General features: G+C 45.9%; 1 protein-coding gene across 2 annotated transcripts in view; it reads left to right on the forward strand.

The window, feature by feature from the left end:
- Window positions 1–18,432, forward strand: part of LOC138521927 (E3 ubiquitin-protein ligase TRIM39-like) — a 280,178-nt gene extending 261,746 nt beyond the window's left edge. Inside the window, exons 5-9 of one of the 2 annotated variants that reach the window (XM_069635102.1) lie at window positions 2,670–2,782; window positions 6,505–6,525; window positions 6,628–6,654; window positions 16,108–16,671; window positions 17,981–18,432. In XM_069635102.1, coding sequence (XP_069491203.1) covers window positions 2,670–2,782; window positions 6,505–6,525; window positions 6,628–6,654; window positions 16,108–16,649 — 703 coding nt within the window. In that variant the 3' untranslated portion in view covers window positions 16,650–16,671; window positions 17,981–18,432. The remainder of the gene's footprint in view (window positions 1–2,669; window positions 2,783–6,504; window positions 6,526–6,627; window positions 6,655–16,107; window positions 16,672–17,980) is intronic. The other variant, XM_069635103.1, reaches the window with a different exon arrangement.
- The last annotated feature ends 611 nt before the right edge of the window (window positions 18,433–19,043 follow it).

Consider the following 19,043-nt stretch of genomic DNA (forward strand, 5'->3'; position numbering starts at 1 on the left):
GCTTTGGACATCTGGTTTTACCAGACGTCCTTAGCGGGTCCCGCAAGGGGACCAGGGAGCTAACAACGGGCCCGTTGTTAGCTCCCTCCCCATTCCCATTGAGCCCTATGGGGGCTCAAATGGCAATGGGGATGGTCCGGGTTCCCTGAATGGGGAAATACTGGGCCCTCCAAAGTTGGAATGGCCCGGTATTTCCCCACTCTACACTTCGCATTCTACACCCTTCAAATAACCTATTTCTCGTGGCGTCCCTTCTTTAATTTTATATGACCCCCTTGTTTATCTTTTCCCTGAGGTTGAGGTTGGTCGATAGGTCTATGTTCCTTCCGTTCTTCCCAATGATGGAGTGAGTGGGATTGTTTAGCTGCATCTGAGTGGTTTTGTGCAGTCTCAATGGCCGTGGCTAGGGTAGGTCGATTTAACTGTAGAATGGCTTTCTGCAAAAAAGGTGGTAAGGAATTAGTGAATTGTTCTAAGGTTAACATCTCCGTCAGTTCTTCTAAGGATTTGCTATTGATCCACAGGGCCACAGTGTTTTTGACACGTTCACCCATTTTTAAGGGGGTTTCTCCTGCATTTAATCTAATGGCCCTCAACTTCTGCCGATTAAAAATTGCAGGTTTGCTCCACTCTTTTTAACAGCCCTTCTTTAATGGATAGAAAGGTGGCACCCTGTGCAAGATTAAGGAGTTGATAGGACAGTTGTAGTTCGCCTTTCAACAAAGGGGTGTGAGAAACTCATGGTGACCAAAAGTAAGACAGACACAAGTGATCACAGTTGAAGGGTGTTTATTGAACAATGAAAATGGTATACGGTTTGGAAAAACACCTAATCTAAACTTAATTCTAAGATGGGGACAGGCATCGACCATCAAATTAAAATAATCCAGTCCTAGTGATGTCAAGTCAAATAAAAAAGGCCTTTACTAAAAAAACTATTGTCAATTCCTTACACTAAATACAAAGGGTTAAGTTTTAAGAAAGAAAGAATTGTTCTCTGAAATTAAGTCAGGATTCAGTGGCTTGTGTCTCCATTCACCACGTTTTTAGCATGGGGTAGGAGGGGAGCTTTGAGCACAGTACTAACTCTGGCTTCTCCAGCACGAGACGCCAGTTACAATGGCAGTTCTTGGGGCCGTCGATGGCCAAGTCTCGTTCCTCGGAAAGTCTCTTGCCTTCAGGCCTGATGCGCTTCAATAACGAAAAGAAAAGTTCCTTTAACAAATGAAAGTTGGCTAGGGTGATAACAAGTCATCCCTGGGTCCCCCTCTTCTGGGTTGTCCCTTCTCAATTGTAAACCACAAATCATTGTTTTAAAGAGTTCCAAAACACACTGTTTCTAGGGACTCTAGACTTGGTCCCTCTGTGGGATTCGTTTCCCGGTTTTCTTCTCACTGCGGGATTTACTTCCCTTTCTCTCAGCCAGCTTTCGGATCAAAGTCGTTCGATTGTACGGGGCTTTTGCTGGACTTGGTTCTTTCATCGACTCACCGATTGTGTTTAACCACTGGTCTTTTGTCTTCTTTGGAGTCAAGGCCGGTACCACGGGCACTCTGCCTTATGAACGTAGGCTGGCCCTGCGTACCGTTGACATCTGCAGCATGACTCTGGTGCTATTGTCCATGGTCTTAGATTCTCCTCAGTGAAGGTTCGGCGGGTCTGGGACAAAAAGGGCAAGGTCTCTTTTCTCCTCGCCACCCTCTCGCTTCCTGACGCCTTTCGCCTTCTCTTGAACTGCCACGTTGTAGCCGTCTCGATGTGCTGTCTTCCCTGTTAGCCTTTCTCGTACTGTGCTCTGTGGCTCCACCCTTTATCCCTGTGGGGAAGGGAAAAGGCTGTCAGGTGTGTGTGATTCTCATCAATTGCCTGACTTCGCCTGACCCTGGTATTGGGACATGTCAGGTAAACAGCTCGTGTATATCAGAATGTATCAGAATGTAGATATCCCTGAGCCCACCCACTCCTCCCTGGGGTTCTCTCATTTAAAATGTATCGATTCCTGAGTCCACCCTCCCCTCCTCGGGAGTCTCTCATACAGATCTGTCATCTAAAGGTAGAGATTCCTGAGCCCACCCTTTCCTCCCCGAGGGTCTCTTTTTCAAAACATTTCAGAATGTAGAGATTCCCAAGCCCACCCTCTGCTCCCCCGGGGTCTCTTATCCAAAATGTATTAGAAAGTAGACATTCCTGAGCCCACCCTCTCCTCCCAGGGGGTCTCTCATTCAAAATGTATCAGAATATAGAGATTCCTGAGCCCACCATCTCCTCTCTGGGGGTCTCCCATTCAAAATGTATCAGAATGAAGATATTCCCGAAGCCAACCCCCTCCTTCCTGGGGGTCTCCCAGTCAGAATGTAGCGATTCCCCAGCCCACACTCTGCTTTCCGGGGGTCTCTCATTCAGAATGTGCCCCCAGTAGTGGCTCCTTTGCCCTTCCTCACACCCCTGCCGGTCTCTTGTTTCTCATTTATCACACGTGTGGTGCTGTCTACCCCTCTGTTGTATGGGGGATGTGCCTCCCCTCCCTTCCGTGCATGTTGATTCAGAGCCTTCCTTTCCCATCTTGGGGTCTCTTTTTCCTCCCCCTTATCTCACCGTTTTAACCCCCTTTACTCTCACTTGTCTCTGGAGGCCGAGGGTTATCTACAGCATCTTTCTATAATTCTCAGGTGCAGTGAAGTGAAGGCTCTGAAGCCCCAGGAAGATGCAGCTGGAACGGAGACGACGCTGCAGAGCACCACGCGACATGCCCACCTGCAGGAAAAGCTCATGGAATTAAAAGGTATATATGAGTCCAGGCCCACCCAAGAGGTGATGTTTATTAGGAAGCCTTTTCCAACCATCTCAACGCACTTATTTAATTGAAATACATGTAAACATGCACAGCTAAATGAATAATAAATATGTCAGTATTCTTGTACTTGTATAGAGCACAGGTAGATGGCAAGCAATGGAGAGCGTCACAATGGTTGAGTCCAGGTGAGGCTGGCTCTTTGGTGCCGAGAGCCGGATACCCTGAATGCTATTACCTAGTGCACCAAGTTTTTAGAGAAATTCCTTATATTGCAAGGTCTTCTGTTTTTTTGTAAACTGCAGGCATAATGGTGCTGTGCGGGGGTGGGTTAGGATCATGTTCCACAGTGCTGGCGCATAATGGGAGATCTTTCTCTTCCTATTTTTTTGCTTTTGGGCATTTGTTTATTTCCTGTCTTGCAACGGTGTGGCATCTGGAATTGCTCTGGCTTCCTAATTTGACCAATTCCTTTGCTAGATACACGTGTGGCTGGGTTACCTCAGCCTTGTATGTAATAAAGGCTATTTTAAAGATTATTTGGGCCGTTAGAAAGGTTGGGGGAAATGTGGTCAAACTGTTTGATGCCGATGATTCATGTGGTGCGAGGGTTGAGGGGGACGGTCAGAGAGGAGTAGGTTTCCACAGGTGGGATATAACTGGGGACTACTGCAACCCTGAAACCTGAGATTGGCCAGAAAGATTTCATTGTGTGCAGTCCTGCTAGTGGCTACCAAGCCGTCTGGGCATTTTTGTCACTTGGGGATAGCTTCGGCATTAACTCTTCGAGGTCCATGTTAGCTAGCCATGATTGAATGAGTGTTTGATTGGATGAGCCATGATTGGATGAGTGTTTGATTGGCTGAGTATTTCATTGGTGGGGTTCCTGAGAAGTAAAAACATGTTTTTTGTGGGGTTGATTATAAGAAATGAACCGGTCATCCATGACTGGATGAAAAAACTAAATGCATATACATTTCACTGATAATGCACTTGTTGAGTTGTACATAAAACTCATCAAATCTAGCAAAATATATAGTGGTGAGAAAAAAGATTAATTGGAAAATTAAACTAAATATTTAATTTAGTAAGTCAAAATAACTCCTAAAAAAGGATAAATGGAAGGACTGACTCAAATCATTAAAGAAGGGGAGGGGGAGAAGTTAGAAGGGGACAATAAAAGGCTAACCAGTCTTTTACCATTTTACTTTAGAGAAGAGAGGAATACAACTTTAAAATAAATTATAATGCAGAAAAAATAAACCAAAAGGTTGTTGATATTAAAAGGAGACGTGCCAAAATACTTTTTTCATTAAGAAAAATGTGTTGCTAAAATAAAGAGTTTTATTTTCCGTCAGAAGTATTGTGGTGTGAAGGGGCCCCTAGGGGACCCTCGCGTATGGAAACAAGGCACAAGCACCACACACGAACTGATACACCAGACACGAGGTTGTATTCCCAAAATCTAGGGTTTATTGCAAAGCAAATAGTCCCAGTTGGCCCCGGGGGACGCAAGAGAGAGAGAATCGTACAACATTTACATATATACAAAACAAGCATCTTACTATCAGTAGTGTCACATCAAATACCGCCCCTAGTACATTTCCTTTGAATTGGGCATGATGATTGACAATGGTGAAGAGTATGACACCTTCAAATATTCATTTAGCCACAGTTTGCAATTTTGGTGAACCTAAAGACACAAGTCTTTGTTTGAAAGAACATAATGCTTCTGTTTTTGCAAGCAAGCTGCGTGCAGGGGAGAGACACATTCCAGGCCTTGCTATCTCCTAGTTTCTATTTGTGTACTGAGGGTCAGCCCGCTCTCCTGGGCTCTACAGGGCTCAGGAAAGGGGGGCCGCAAAGAAGAGCATAATTCAAGCCATTTAATGTTCGCTTCTAACATCTCTACAGTATTACCGAGACTAGCTGGCACCTGTGTACTGATTAGAATGCCTTGCTGCTTACTTCCAAGGATATGCGAGGGAGGAGACCGGGCATTTCTGTCTGGGTTGCTGCGTTATGTTTCAACATGTCTCTCGCGGCCTTGCGTTATGCACTAGCTGAGCAGAGTAATTTTTCAGCAAAGCAGTTTTAACAAAAGGCAAAAGGCAAACGTTAGAGAAAACAAAATGGCGATTTTAGTCACCTTAAAATGGCCGCACTTTAGTCAAGCTTATGGCTACATATTTCTAATACTAAACACATGAGGCGGTTGGTCTTCGGCCAACAAAGTACATGGCCTTATGATCGAGGGGTGTGTACTTTTCTAGACTGACAGGTGAAAGACCGATCCGGTAGAATATGTGTGGTTGGACCCTCCCCTTCCTGCAGTGGAAACTGAACGGTTCTGCAGGAATGGCTGCAAGGGCTTTTGTCGTCCTAGACCATGTGTTGGAGGTCGTAATGACGCATGTACATATGTTGATAGTGTACGGTTAGTACTTTTGCTTACCTGTGATTTTCATTGATAAGAGTTGGTTGAAGGCCTCATAAATATGAGTGCATTTGTATACATTTTGCTTACTTTTAAGTTATTAGAGTGGTCTGTGTGAGCTTAATTGAACCCATCACCACCCCACACGCTCCCAAGTCTAAGCCTTACTGCCCAGTCACACTACCTTCATAGTATGGCTAGATATTAGTGTCGTCCTGGTCACCAGAATAAGGTGGCCTTTCAGAATCTGTCCCTAGGGCTGATTCTGAAGATCAATCTTTACCGCCTCAGTAGACCATGTTTCCTAATTAGAGAACCACAAAAGGCCAATATAGACATTATTTATATCCTGAGAGCGATGCATCAGGGACCCCTTGGTCTCTGAATAGTGTGAATACAAGTCTGACCGTACTCGTGACACAACAGTCTAGCCAACAATGTCTCGGGCATATCGGCTTCCCAGACTCCTGGACTTGGACCGGCTCAGACAATAATTTAGCTTCCCGATCGGCTAGAGCCTGAAACTTAGCATTGACGCCTTTAGGGCTTGTGGTGTTGGGGTAATAGGGTATGTTTGTTCCAATGCACAAAGTTACTCTCCCAATGCAGTCAATTGCAATCGTTCGGATTTGAGAGATGCACAGGTAGGGGGTAATGCAATACCTTGGAGGTCACTTTTAAATCCCCCCGAAGTATTGCTTGCAAGGACACTGAGCCAGTATTGGGTTCAGGATAGGAGGTCCTTTATCAGATATAGTGGCAGGATCTGCCTGATCCAATAAAGAGGCTGCATTATCTGTGATCTTAATGCCCTTTTCCCTGGTCCTTTACTGTCTGCTGAGAATGTTATGCTCTGAAAGAGTGAGACCTGTGGGTGTGTGACCTTCCCTATGGGGTGCAGGGGAGGTCAATCCGAAACATGACAATTGGACACCCAGGGTGGTGGGGGTGCAGTGGTGGGAGCTGGAGGGGAGGCATTAGGGGAAGGGCGGGGAGTGGGGGGTGCAGTGGTGGGAGCTGGAGGGGAGGCATTGGGGAAGGGCAGGGAGTGGGGGTGCAGTGGTAGAAGCTGGAGGGAAGTTATCGGGGGAAGGGCGGGGAGTGGGGGGTGCAGTAGTGGGAGCTGGAGGGGAGGCATAAGGGGAAGGGCAGGGAGTGGGGGTGCAGTGGTGGGAGCTGGAGGGTAGGCATTGGGGGAAGGGCAGGGAGTGCTGGGTTATGTTTTACAGTAAAAACGTTTGGGATCTAATACATCACTTGTTTTCTTTTACTACAGAAACATTTCCTGCAGAAATGGGTAGGTTTGATTAATGGTAATAAATATATTATATTTAACATACTTCAATGTCTTGCTGGTTTGTCTGATTTCATGAACCCTAAATGTTCTTCTTGCTTTCAGAATGGAGATACTTGAAATTCTGTGAACGTGAGTACTTGTGATTTACAAATCCCAAACTCTAACCCTCCATGGGTCCTCCTGGTTCTCATAGGTCACTGTGAGGTGAGGTGGCATGAGTCCCCTGCAGTGACACTTGGTCATAGGAAAGGAACATGACTCACAGAGAGTCACCAGTAGGTGAGGTGGCATGAGTCCCCTGCAGCGACACTCGGTCATAGGAAAGGAACGTGAGTCAGAGTCACCAGTAGGTGAGGCAGCTTGAGTCCCCTGCAGCGACATTCGGTCATAGGAAAGGAACATGAGTCACAGAGAGTCACCAGTAGGTGAGGCGGCATGAGTCCCCTGCAGCGACACTCGGTCATAGGAAAGGAACGTGAGTCAGAGTCACCAGTAGGTGAGGCAGCTTGAGTCCCCTGCAGCGACACTCGGTCATAGGAAAGGAACATGAGTCACAGAGAGTCACCAGTAGGTGAGTTAGCTTGAGTCCCCTGCAGCGACACTCAGTCATAGGTAAGGCACATGAGTCACCAGTAGGTGAACCGGCATGAGTCCTCTGCAGTGACACTGCCATAGGAAAGGAACATGAGTCGCAAAGAGTCACCAGTAGGTGAGGCGCCATGAGTCCCCTACAGCAACACTCGGTCATAGGAAAGGAACATGAGTCACACAGAGTCACCAGTAGGTGAGGCGCCATGAGTCCCCTGCAGCGACACTTGGGCCTGATTCTGAGCCTGTGCTAAATGCCACGTAGTAACACGACATTCCCTCCTCCAAATCCTGGCACCTGCATTCTGAGGGTGATGGGAAGAGTGGAGGAGAGATGTGCAGCATCCAAGAAAAAACATGTAAAACATGTGCAGATGGAGCGCTGCAGGGTTACTGTGTGCAGAGCACCTCTGGTCAAAATGCAAAAAGTAAAGACATATTTCTACAGTACAGAAAGTGTCAGCAGCTTGAAGAGTCTCAGAAGCACTTTCTGTAACGCAGAAAATGTGGCGCTGGCAGCTTGACAAGAAGACTTCTATCAGACAGTCCTAGAATTGTTTTACGGAAAAGCTATCACTTTTTTTTTTTTTTATTTATTTTTTTTTTGGATTTAATTGTATAACAATTTTTACAAAAATGACAGCACAGTACATTTGTAGACTCCTGTCTACAAACTTCCTTAAAACGTCCTTGATTTAGTTTATTTCGGACTTTTGTTTATAGCGTATTGATCCTCCAGTTCAGCTTGTGTCACGGGAAGAGCCTTCCGGGAGTTAGTTAGTTATTAGTTTCCAGGTCGTTGTCGAGGAATGGGTTTCTTCTACTGTAGATTCAAAGATTTGAGGAACAGGGTAACTCCTAAGACGCAACGCTTGTTGTTTCCATCTATCACTTTGTAAGGAATGCTGCCTCTTTTCATAACTAACTACACCTCCAGGGTGCCGTTAATTAACGCCTCTTTAGGCTGGTGCAGAAAGGGTGCTCTAACCTTCAGAATGCAGTCCTTGCCAGCCCCTCACACGTGAGGTTGTTGGCAAGGCTGTTGCTATGCCGTAAATCACGGCTTTGCAGGAGTGGCAGACTTGATATATTGCCGCCACTCTCGGATTACATCAGATTCCATTTCTTCATGCAAACATGTGTCATTCAACTGAGACACAGCACTTTTCCATTTTAACATGCACCTCAGAATCAGGCCCAGAGACACGGCACTTTTCCATTGTAACATGCACCTCTGAATCAGGCCCAGAGACACAGTACTTTTCCATTTTAACATGCACCTCTGAATCAGGCCCAGAGACACAGTACTTTTCACCTCTGAATCAGGCCCAGAGACACAGTACTTTTCCATTTTAACATGCACCTCTGAATCAGGCCCAGAGACACAGTACTTTTCCATTTTAACATGCACCTCTGAATCAGGCCCAGAGACACAGCACTTTTCCATTTTAACATGCACCTCTGAATCAGGCCCACGTCTGCAATGCAACGAGCAGGAAATTGATGCTGCGGTTGATTAAGGCCTCTACACTGCAAGTGTCTTGTGAATCTAATTCGAGATCGCTGATGAAGCAAACAGCCTTATCAATATTACCTGAATTCCAACTCACCCTTGGTTTATAGTAATGTTGCTGATGGGGTCACTATCATGAGCTGGCTCAGTGTCATTTAATTGGGGAGTAGAGCTCGTTGTGTGATATGACCAAGGAATAAAACACAAGACCTTTTACCAGAAAGTTTAGTTTTCAGTTGTTCATGAACATTTTGGAAGATGCTGTTTTTCATATGCAGTTTGTGTTGTACATAACTGGTACTCTCACCTGAACCAATTGTCAGGGGGTGCCAGTGATCCACCATAGCCAAGATATTCGCCAGATTACTATTTGGCATCAGATGGACCTTAGTCCTGGCAGCCTCAGATATGTACCAGTTTAGGGAGCCACTCGTTGCATTAGTCAGTTTCCAGTGGATGTTAGCACAAGACAGCTGAAATCTTGCATCCCATGGGGCCAGTTCCAGTTCAAGGTAAATCAGCGCTACGGGAGCACGCGCAGGAAGGCGAAAGAGTTTCTATAAAAGCTTACTCTCCAATCTGCTTACTGACGCAATGTTCCCAAAAGCCCAAACCTCAACGCCATACAGGAGTATAGGTAGGATCTTCGCCACATACAATTGTGCCAGTATCACGTGGGAATATCCCCCTCCACCCCTGGCCATCTTGAACAATCCCCCAGGGCCTGGGCGCATTTCCGCTCAAGTATCTCAGGATGGAATGCCCTGTTTAACCTCCTGTCGAGCGCAACTCCAAGATATTTATATTCGTCGACTACCTCTAGTTTTTTCTCCAAGGAACCATTCAAAACGCTGAGCTTTAGCACATGCTGTGGTGAAAAAATCATGATTTTAGATTTATAAGGATTAATAGACAAGGAGTTAAGGTCAGAATATTCCTTAGGTCTAGACAAAGCAGCCTGCAGCCCTACAGGAGTAAGGTCGAGCAGGACAATATCACCCGCATAACCCATCCATTGTAGTGAAAGATTCCCCAATATAGCTGGGATAGAGATAGGGTTATGCAGCACCGATCCCATGTCGGCCTTGTAGAGATTGTAGATCAGGGGCGCTAGTATGCATCCTTGTTTTAAACCCTGGTAGGTTGAAATCCACGGCGATGTCCTACCTGCTTTGTCCAGGCGTACTCTGACTCTAGTCCCATCGTGAAGTGCGACTATCAAAGAGTGGAGACCTGCTGGAATATTCCAACTCGCCAGCTTATTCCAAAGCCTATGCCTATCAACTGAGTCGAAGGCAGCGCTGTAGTCTATTCACGCCACATACACTGATCTCCTACGAATACTCCAGGGTTGTTCGATCACCGTTAACAGTGCGAGGCAATTGGTGGATGTACTCAGGCCCTTTTGAAAGCCAGTTTGGTTGAACGGTATTAGGTTCAACCTGTCTGCCCAATTCCACAATTCCTCCAGTAAGAGACGAGTGAAGATTTTTGAGGGGGCGTCTAGCATGGGCAACAGCCGGTAATTGCTCAGATCAATCCTATTCCCCTTCATCCAAATAGGCAAACTGGCACTGTCCCACCAGGATGGCGGTATCAATTGAGGTTCTGTGATCTAGCAAAATAACTAGTGAAGGGCATTAGCCCAATGGGTAGCATCGGCTTTGATCAGAGTACTACAAATACCATCCGGACCGGGTGCTCTGGAGGTTTTACTTCTCCCGATTAGGCTGAGAACATCAGCCTGACCCTTGGAGTAAGTCCACTTATTCTCGGATAAGTTTGTGACGGTGTCCACCGTCGCACCACTCCCAACTATATCCACCGTGGCAACTCGCCCCAAGGTGTTGCCAATAAAATCAACCCAAGCTGTTTCCGAAACGCTGACTAAATCACGTGTCACGTGGGAATCACCCTCAACGATCTTCCAAAACTGGCGAGTTTCATTAGATCTAGCACAATCCACCAATGAACGCCAGCAAAGGCATTCCAGTTCATATGTACAGTGCCTCAACCATTTACAGTATTGGCCTCTTTGACCCGTGAGGCATGTTCCGTAGCAGTCATCTCCTTACGAGCTAGTTCTCTAAGGAGAACAGAGTTCCTTTCTCCTCATGGTGGTTTGCTTATCAAACAAGTGTTTGTTGGACCCAGCAGTAGTCACACGAGCCTTAGTGTTCCTTTCAACGAGGAAATTAGTAGCCGACCACATAGGGGCCAGGATCGAAGAAAGATTTTGTGCGTTCCATGAGACACGATTCAAGGGGCATTGACTCTAAGCTCCCCGTCGGCTAACATAGTCTGAGGTGCTTCACGGCAGTTCAAACTCAGTCGAAGCGTAAAGTAATAGCTCTCCAATCTGAAGATCACACTCATGTCAAGTATCAATGAGCAGGAATCCGCAACAAAGACGTAATCCTGTATACTACTCGATGTTTGTCCCATGCGAGTATATTGTGGCGGGCAGTCGTACAGCACAGATCCATTTAGCATCTTAAAACCACACGAGTATAAGATGCTTGCCCACTCCAAGCCCCTCTTACAGCAACGTGAGAGCAGATCATCTGTCAGAATGATCTCAGAGGTGGCTTCACAGTCCGGGCGGGACAATTCCCTCTGTATCCTGGAATTAAAGTCCCCACAGATTATACATGGGGTACATCCAAGCTTACACTGGAGGAATAAGTCCAACTCGGACATCACCACCTCGCGTGGGGTCCTATAGGGTGGGTCATAGACATTCACAACAATAGGTTCACTGGACACCCCACAGAGTGAACCAATTGGAAAGGTAATCTTACCAGCTAACAAACTAGGAGAAGTAGTAACAATCTCCAGCACAATAAGGGGGCTCTTAACTGCGAGCAGTAGGCCTCCCTCAGGACGACCCCGTAGACCCTTGGCCGCCAGTTTATGGCAAGATTGCCAACCATCAGTGACACATTTTTCAGTAAGCCAAGTCTCTTGGAGAGCCACCATGGCGTAGTCATCATTTTCTTCCATCAAGCCACCCCCCTCCAATAAATGGCGATGTCCGCGTGTGTTGCAACTGAGCAGACTCGCCATTTGGTCAGAGACATGTGCTAAGGGCCTGGTCCCCCGTGTAGAGCCACCAATTTTGCCAACCAAGTCCAATGAGATTTTTCCCCCTCAAAAAGGGCTGGAAATCCACCCTCATAGTTAACTTCGGGGGCAACAGGGATTTTATTTAAGTTTAAATCTCTAATGCCGGGTAACCTGTTGTCCTATCTATCTATCTATCTATCTATCTATCTATCTATCTATCTATCTATCTATCTATCTATCCATCCATCCATCCATCCATCCATCTATCTAAAAAAAATGTATATGGCGCCACTCGTCCAAAGGCCTCAGAGGGCTCACAGGACTTACACATAAAGAGAAGAACAAGGGTGAGTTAGGCCTCTCCATTTAAGGGACAAGCCCTTGGGGAGAAACCTGTGGTCATCAGTTCATATTAATCAGCTTTTCTGTCAAGGTTTCCAAACGTTTTTTAAAATGTATTGTAGATACGCATCCCCTAATGTCTGGTGGGAGCGAGCTCCAAAGGGAGGGGGGGGGGGCCCAGGCATTAAATCCGGCCCCTGCGATATTTTTTAGGATGACACGTGATCCAAGGTTACCCTATTATTTGAACGGAGAACCCGTCTAATGGGAGCTCTTTTCACTCTAGAGGAAAGGTGCAGCAGGGCTTCACCTGCCAGGCATTTAAACACTAGGACAGAGCCCTTGAACTGAATGTGTTGCTTAACTGGGAGCCAGTGCGTTCTCCTGCGAGATTGAGAGACCTTTGCACTGCGGCCAAGGCCGCAAACAGCACGAACCGCTCCATTCTGTGTTACCTGGAGCTTCTTAATATTTGCTTGAGACATGCCCACCAAGAGACTGTTGCAATAGTCAAGCTTTGTGTTCACTGTGGCTGCTGCAATCGGGGCCATATTGGCCTCTGATAGGTCGCTGCGAATCTGCCACAGCAGGTGAACGTGATAGGAGCACGAGGATTTCAAATATGAAAGAAAGATGAGAATAAAAAAAGACTCCTGTCTTTCCTCTAAACGAGCGCAGAGGGTTGTGGGCGGGGGACCAAGGCGACAGTCCTGCCTTTATTTCTTCATTTCTCTCCCTCCTCTTTAGTGTCCAGTCTCCTTCCCTCTGTCCCCCCACCTCTCTCCCTCTGCTGTGATTTCTATCTCCCTTGCTGTCTGCCTATTTTCTTTTTGATTTTCTTTTTTTTTTATTGTGTTTGATTCAAAATATAAACTTTACAATTTTGTAACACATTTTTGTTTGTTTAAAGGAAGAAAACATATAACAGTATAAATTCTCAATTCATTACATATTAAAAAGAAAACAGAATATAAAATTACTTCAATTTACATTAATTCATTTTGTGCAGAAATCGCTTTCATTATCACCTTTAAAACATTAGTCAGATTGATAAGTAACTTACAACTGTTCCCCCACATACACCTTTTCCATAGGGTTAGTTTGGAGAATTCGGTATCAGAATACAAGTAGCTTCTTAGATGTCTATTTCTTACTTCATCAAAGTGTTTACAATAGATTACCAAATGTTTCAGTGATTCAATGACACCATATGTTTGACAAAATCTGCAATCTGCACCTTGTGTATCAAACTTCACACCTTTATAAACCAAGCTCTGAATTCGCTCAAAAGTAGGAAATTGGTTCAAACGGAACCGCATATATAAATTCCTTTCTAAAAAATTAGGAAATTGGAACAAATACCTTGGTAAAACCCCCATTTTCCTTCTAAATGGCGCATATTCTTTATACATCTTAAAATTACCAATTTGGTCAGATTGCCGACACCAAGCCAAGAGTTGGAATTTACGTTTGTTTGCAGGTAGACACAATAGAAAATCTTCTTTAGAAATATTTGTAATTTCTAAGATGTCATCCATTTTCTTAGTAAAGTTATCTAATTCCAATAAGGAACCATGTTCTATTATTTGACCAAGATCACCATAGAGTGAGTTCCTAGGTGGATCTAACATCTTTCTGTAGTTGTTCAAACGTCTCCAATTCCACTTAGCAGACAATGGCAACAATCCTATTTCATGGAGAATAATTGCATTTGGAACTGATCTAGCAATACCCAGAACCTTTTTCCACATTTGCCCTTGAATCATGTCAAGAAAATCCTCCATATCGAACATACATGAATCAAGGATGTATAGTATACAAGGTTCAATCTTCAGCAAATAACACTGAATGATTGGTATCAGAGAATAATTGCAATATTTCCTGAATAATATGCTCATTTGAGATAACAAGGGTTTAGTTCTTTCCCTTAACAGTTTAGACCACCATATCTTAGAATACAGATCAGTAATAGAGTAACCAAGATAACGCAATTCTTTAACCACCTTTAGTTTTTCCATACCAATTACCCAATCATACTTTTTGATATTTTTCTTCCCATCCGCAAAAAGCTAAATTTTAGATTTAGCCCAATTTATTTTCAAATTATGTTCCTCTGCAAAAAGATGAAATGCATCCAGCTTGTTCTGTAACCCAAACGGGGTTCTATCAAGGAATAATAAATCATCTGCGAAACTAATACAGTTCAGTTTGAGATGACCAAGTTTAGCCGGATAACATATTATATCTTTCCAGAGAGTTTCAATTTGGGAGAGATAAATATTGAATAGTATCGCGGCCATAGAGCAACCCTGTTTCAGTCCAATTTCAGTAGGGATTTGATCTGTAAGGGTTCCTATTTTATTAACACGAACCATATAATTTGTGTTGGCGTGTAGTAAGGCTATCAACGCCACCAGATGTACTGGAATCCCTAGATGGATCATATTCTTCCATAAGAGACATCTTATAACAGTGTCAAAAGCTGAACTGAGGTCTATCGCAGCCATATAGACTGCTCCAATTCCCTTTTTTTTAGTTTGAGACTGGCTGTCTGCCTATTGATCACCAGCTCCTCTATTTCCTCTCTGCATGTCTCTTTCTCTGTCTTTTTTCTACTAGCTCTCTCTATCTCCCTTTCATTCTCCCCACTCTCTGCCCCCTCTCTCCTCTCTTCCTCTCCCACTTACCTTCTCTCCATCATTTCTCTATTCTCTCTCTTTCCTGTTGTTTCCCTCTGTTAGTCTGTCTCTCTTTCCTGATGTTTCTCTGTGCTAGTTTGTCTCTTTCCTGTTGTTTCTCTCTGTTAGTCTGTCTCTCTTTCCTGCTGTTTCTCTGTGCTAGTTTGTCTCTCTTTCCTGTTGCTTCTCTATGTTAGTCTGTCTCTATCTTTCCTATTGTTTCTCGCGCATCTCTGCTCGGTCTCTCTCCTAACTTCCGATCTGTCTCTTTCTTTCATCTCTGCCTGTCCCACTCTTTTTCTCCGAGTCTATACCTCTCGCTGTCTCTGATCTCCCGTCACTGCATGTCTCTTTCTTGGCTGTCTCTGTGCTCTCTCTTCACCCCTTCACTTCCTTTGCTCGGCAGAGCTGCAGGTCAGTCTCTGGCCGGGAGTGAGGTGTGTAAAGATGTCGGAAGAGAAGGGGGATGGGGGATTTTCCAGGAGTTCATGTATCACAAGGCTGCCTGCGAGGGGGGGGGCATGGGGACTCTCTCCGAATAATATGAGAGGGATTATAAGTGTCTCTCTCTGTTCCACGACCTCTGTCTCCCGTTCACTGTCTCTCCTCTCTGCTTCTCATCATGTCCATGTTGCTCTCTCCCTCTTCACGTGTCTCTCTTCCACTCATCCTTTCCTCCATGTTCCGCTCTCTCTGCATCTTTGGCGGTCCCCGTCTCGTGTCTCTCACTCTGTCGTTATTGCTCTCTCTTTTCTGTCTTTAATCTGCAATATCTCTTTATTTCTATCTGACATTCACAGTCATTCTCCTCTCTGCATGTTTTTCAGTCCACCTTTCTGAGTCTCTCTCTGTCTGTCTCTCCCTTCTGCCACTGTCTCCTCTCTGGCTGCCTCTCTTCTGTGTCCCTCTCCCTCCCACTCTCCTCTCTGCTTCTCTTCTTTGCTGTCTCTCCCTTTTCTCTGCGGATCTCTTGTACCCGCCTCTCTCTCCCTCTCTGCCTGTCTCTACTGTGTCCCTCTCCTTTCCTTTCTGGCTCTCTACTCTGGCTGTCTCTTGCGTTCTTCTCCCTGTTTCGTGGTTTCATCCACACCCCTTGCTCCCCCCATTCCTTGCAGACCCGAAGACCCCCTGGGGCCTGAGATGGAAGTGGAGAATGAGGAAGTGGAGAGAATTGTGTGGAGGGGGAGAGCTCTCCCCATTATCTCTTGAATTTGGGGTTCACTTTGGGTTTCATTAAAGAATCGAGGAACAGCCGCATTCCCCTGGGCTGTGGGCGGGTCTGCGGGTGTCTGACGACAGAGGTTGTGATCGGCTGAGCTCTCGCTGTTAGTGTGATTGACAGGCTGTTGGCACCCTGTGATTGGCTGGTTTCTGAGCCGGGCTTCTCTCTTGCAGGTGAGGTGACTCTGGATCCTGGCACCGCTCATCCCTGGCTCATCGTGTCTGCGAACGGGAGAAGCGTGAGATGCGGAGAGGAGGACCAGGACCTGCCCGACACTCCCCAGAGATTCACTAAAGCCTTCTGTGTCCTGGGGAGAGAGGGGCTTAGATCAGGGAGGCATTACTGGGAGGTGGAGGTGGAGGTGGAGGTGGGGGGCAGCACGCGCTGGATCCTGGGGGTGTGTGATGAGTCTGTGCCCAGGAAGAAGTGGCTCCCACTGTCACCTGAGCAAGGATTCTGGACAGTGAGGCTCCGGGATGGTAAATACGAGGCTCTCACCTCCCCTCCCACCCCCCTGACTCCGTGCGCGCCCCCCAGGGTCCTGGGCCTCTTCCTGGACTATGAGGCGGGCAGGCTCTCGGTCTACGATGCTCAGGACCGTGCTCTGCTCTTCACCTTCCCCGGGGCCCCCTTACCCCGCACCCTGCGGCCCTACTTCTGGACATGGAGCACCGAGGGGGGCCTGCGGATCCTCCCGGGGGCCGGAGGGGACTGAGAGCAGCGGAGCCTGACAGCAGGTAAGGGGGGGGCTGTGGCTGTGTCAGTGAGGGGGGGCGCAGGTAAAATGGGCGCTGTGGCTGTGAGGGCGGGGCATGGGGGGGTGTCCAGTCAAATGGTCGACAGACAAATGGTCGACAGGACAAATGGTCGACACAATTTGGTCGACAGGTCAAATGGTCCATTTTTTTTAAAATTTATATATATATATTTTAGGTTTTCGTTTAGGGAAAAAAAGGGGTTTTTAGTTAAAAAAAGAGGGTTGAGGGGGGACCGCCCCAAAAAAAAAAATGTGAAAAAACCCACTAAAAAAAATTCGACCATTTGACCTGTCGACCTTTTGGTGTCGACCATTTGTCCTGTCGACCATTTATTTTCGACCAAATGACCTAGAACCCATGGGGGGCATGCAGGTAAGGGGGCGCTGTGTCTGTGGGGGTGGAGCAGGAGGTGCGCAGGTAAGGGGGCTGTGTCTGTGGGGGTGTGGTGAGGGGGGGCGCAGGTAAAGGTGCACTATGTCTGTGGGCGAAGATTGGGGCCCTCACTAGCGGTGTATATAGGTGTGGGGGCAGTGGCTCGTCTTTATTAGGGGGCACTGCTCGCCCTTGCAGTGTCCGTGGCTCACCTGTCGATTTACTTCTGGGGGGGCGAGACTGGGGGGGTTTACTTCTTTCGGGTTCGGGTGCTGTCCTGGGATGCTTAAGAATTGCGGGGTACCTTTGCCTCTTTTTTGTGGGGAAAGAAATGAGGGAGGGGGGCGGGCAGTGTCCTCTGTTTTGGGGGGCTAGGGTTACTGTCCTGTATCTGAAAGGGAGGGGCCCTGCTATTTTGATCCAAGTGTTATATATATATTTGTGCGGGGGTTAAGGGTTTTGCTGCGAGCCCATACAACATGCTGTCACATCATCAAGGGACAGTATATCATCCGTGCCCTCGGACTCTGAACCTGGCAGCTTGGCTCCTCAGGTCATAGCTTGGTCTTTTAAACTTACCACAAAGATGTATGGACATCCTCAAAGAGGGAAGCAAACCTAATACAAGACATTGCTACTACAATAAATGGAAACGGTTTGTTTTCTGGTGTACTGATGTTGCAGGAAATGCATTTGCAACACTTTGCCTAGAATGGGTTGGAATAAGCAAAGTATTAGAGCACCAACCATCCTCATTCACAAGAAACATACTTTTATATTTTTAAGGCAATGCTCTTCTTACGGGCATAGCTAGAGTGGAAATATTCTAAAAGTAGGCAAGAAAGTATAAGGATGTGTTCTTTCCACTGCTTGACTGATCCTAAAATGGGTGCATTTTGTCTTTAATATTCCTCAGCAGAGAACAAGGTCCCCATGATGAGAAAACCTGGCGTCCATGGCAACAGAGGTGGGTGCCCAATCCTGGGAGAACATGCCTTACCATTCTGCGAGAGAAGGTTCTCCATCAAAGAGAAAACATTGCGTCCTGATCCAATCGATTTTCCAAGACATTTACTTCACGTGTTCCCTCTTCAGGGAGACCAGATTTTCTGTTTCATAGAGAATTTTTTGGGGGAAATGAATAAAGGTTAATAATAATTGTGAGACAGAGGTCTGCAGAGCAGTATGAAAGAAGCTGGAGATGACAAATTCAGCCTCTTCTATTATTCTATCCTGGTATATACGATTATTAAAAATGATTAATATTGCCCTGCTTTCCTATGCCAGATGTTTAATGTCAATATGTGAAATTCAAACAAACCAATAAAGAGCCAATAAATAAATATTCTTTTGATTGGACATAAGCGATCACATGGCTTCATCCATTCTATATAATATTGAAAGCTATAAGCAGCAACAGGGATATGTTTTGAATAGGGTTAAAAGAAGTAATGTCTAAAATGGCCGACACCTTTCTAAACCTGATGATAAAGAGCGTATTGTCACTGCAGTGTCATCTCAATGTTGCATAGTTACATTTGAGTTATGTCATTTCTACAGGTGAAATTCTCTTTTCTTCCCCAAATTTGTCAGTCTTTTGATTTGTGAAGCCACCAGAGGAAGGGGGGACGGTTAGGGGAAGAATTCTGTCTTGGACGGATACTCCTGTTTAAAATTGCAGCTGACGTTTTTTCTAAAGACAGGGTGCCTATTATCTTTGCTCACCACATCCCCAGGGAAATGAGTATAGGAGGGAGGGGTTTGTGGGTGTGTATCAACTTTCTAGTTCTTACAGATCAGCACTCCTCTAAACTACATACATACATATAGACATGATTTTGGTTTGTTTCTTGTCAAATGTCGTGTTTTCTTCAGGAATTATAAAGCTGATTAAGGCTTGGCTCATCTCTGCTCCTTTCTCACTGTTGCTGGTGAGCTCGTACTCACATATTGCTCACTTTTACTTGATCTCTCATAGG

The sequence above is a fragment of the Ambystoma mexicanum genome, chromosome 13, assembly GCF_040938575.1.
Source record: "Ambystoma mexicanum isolate Mex_15411 chromosome 13, UKY_AmexF1_1, whole genome shotgun sequence".
NCBI lineage: Eukaryota > Metazoa > Chordata > Amphibia > Caudata > Ambystomatidae > Ambystoma > Ambystoma mexicanum.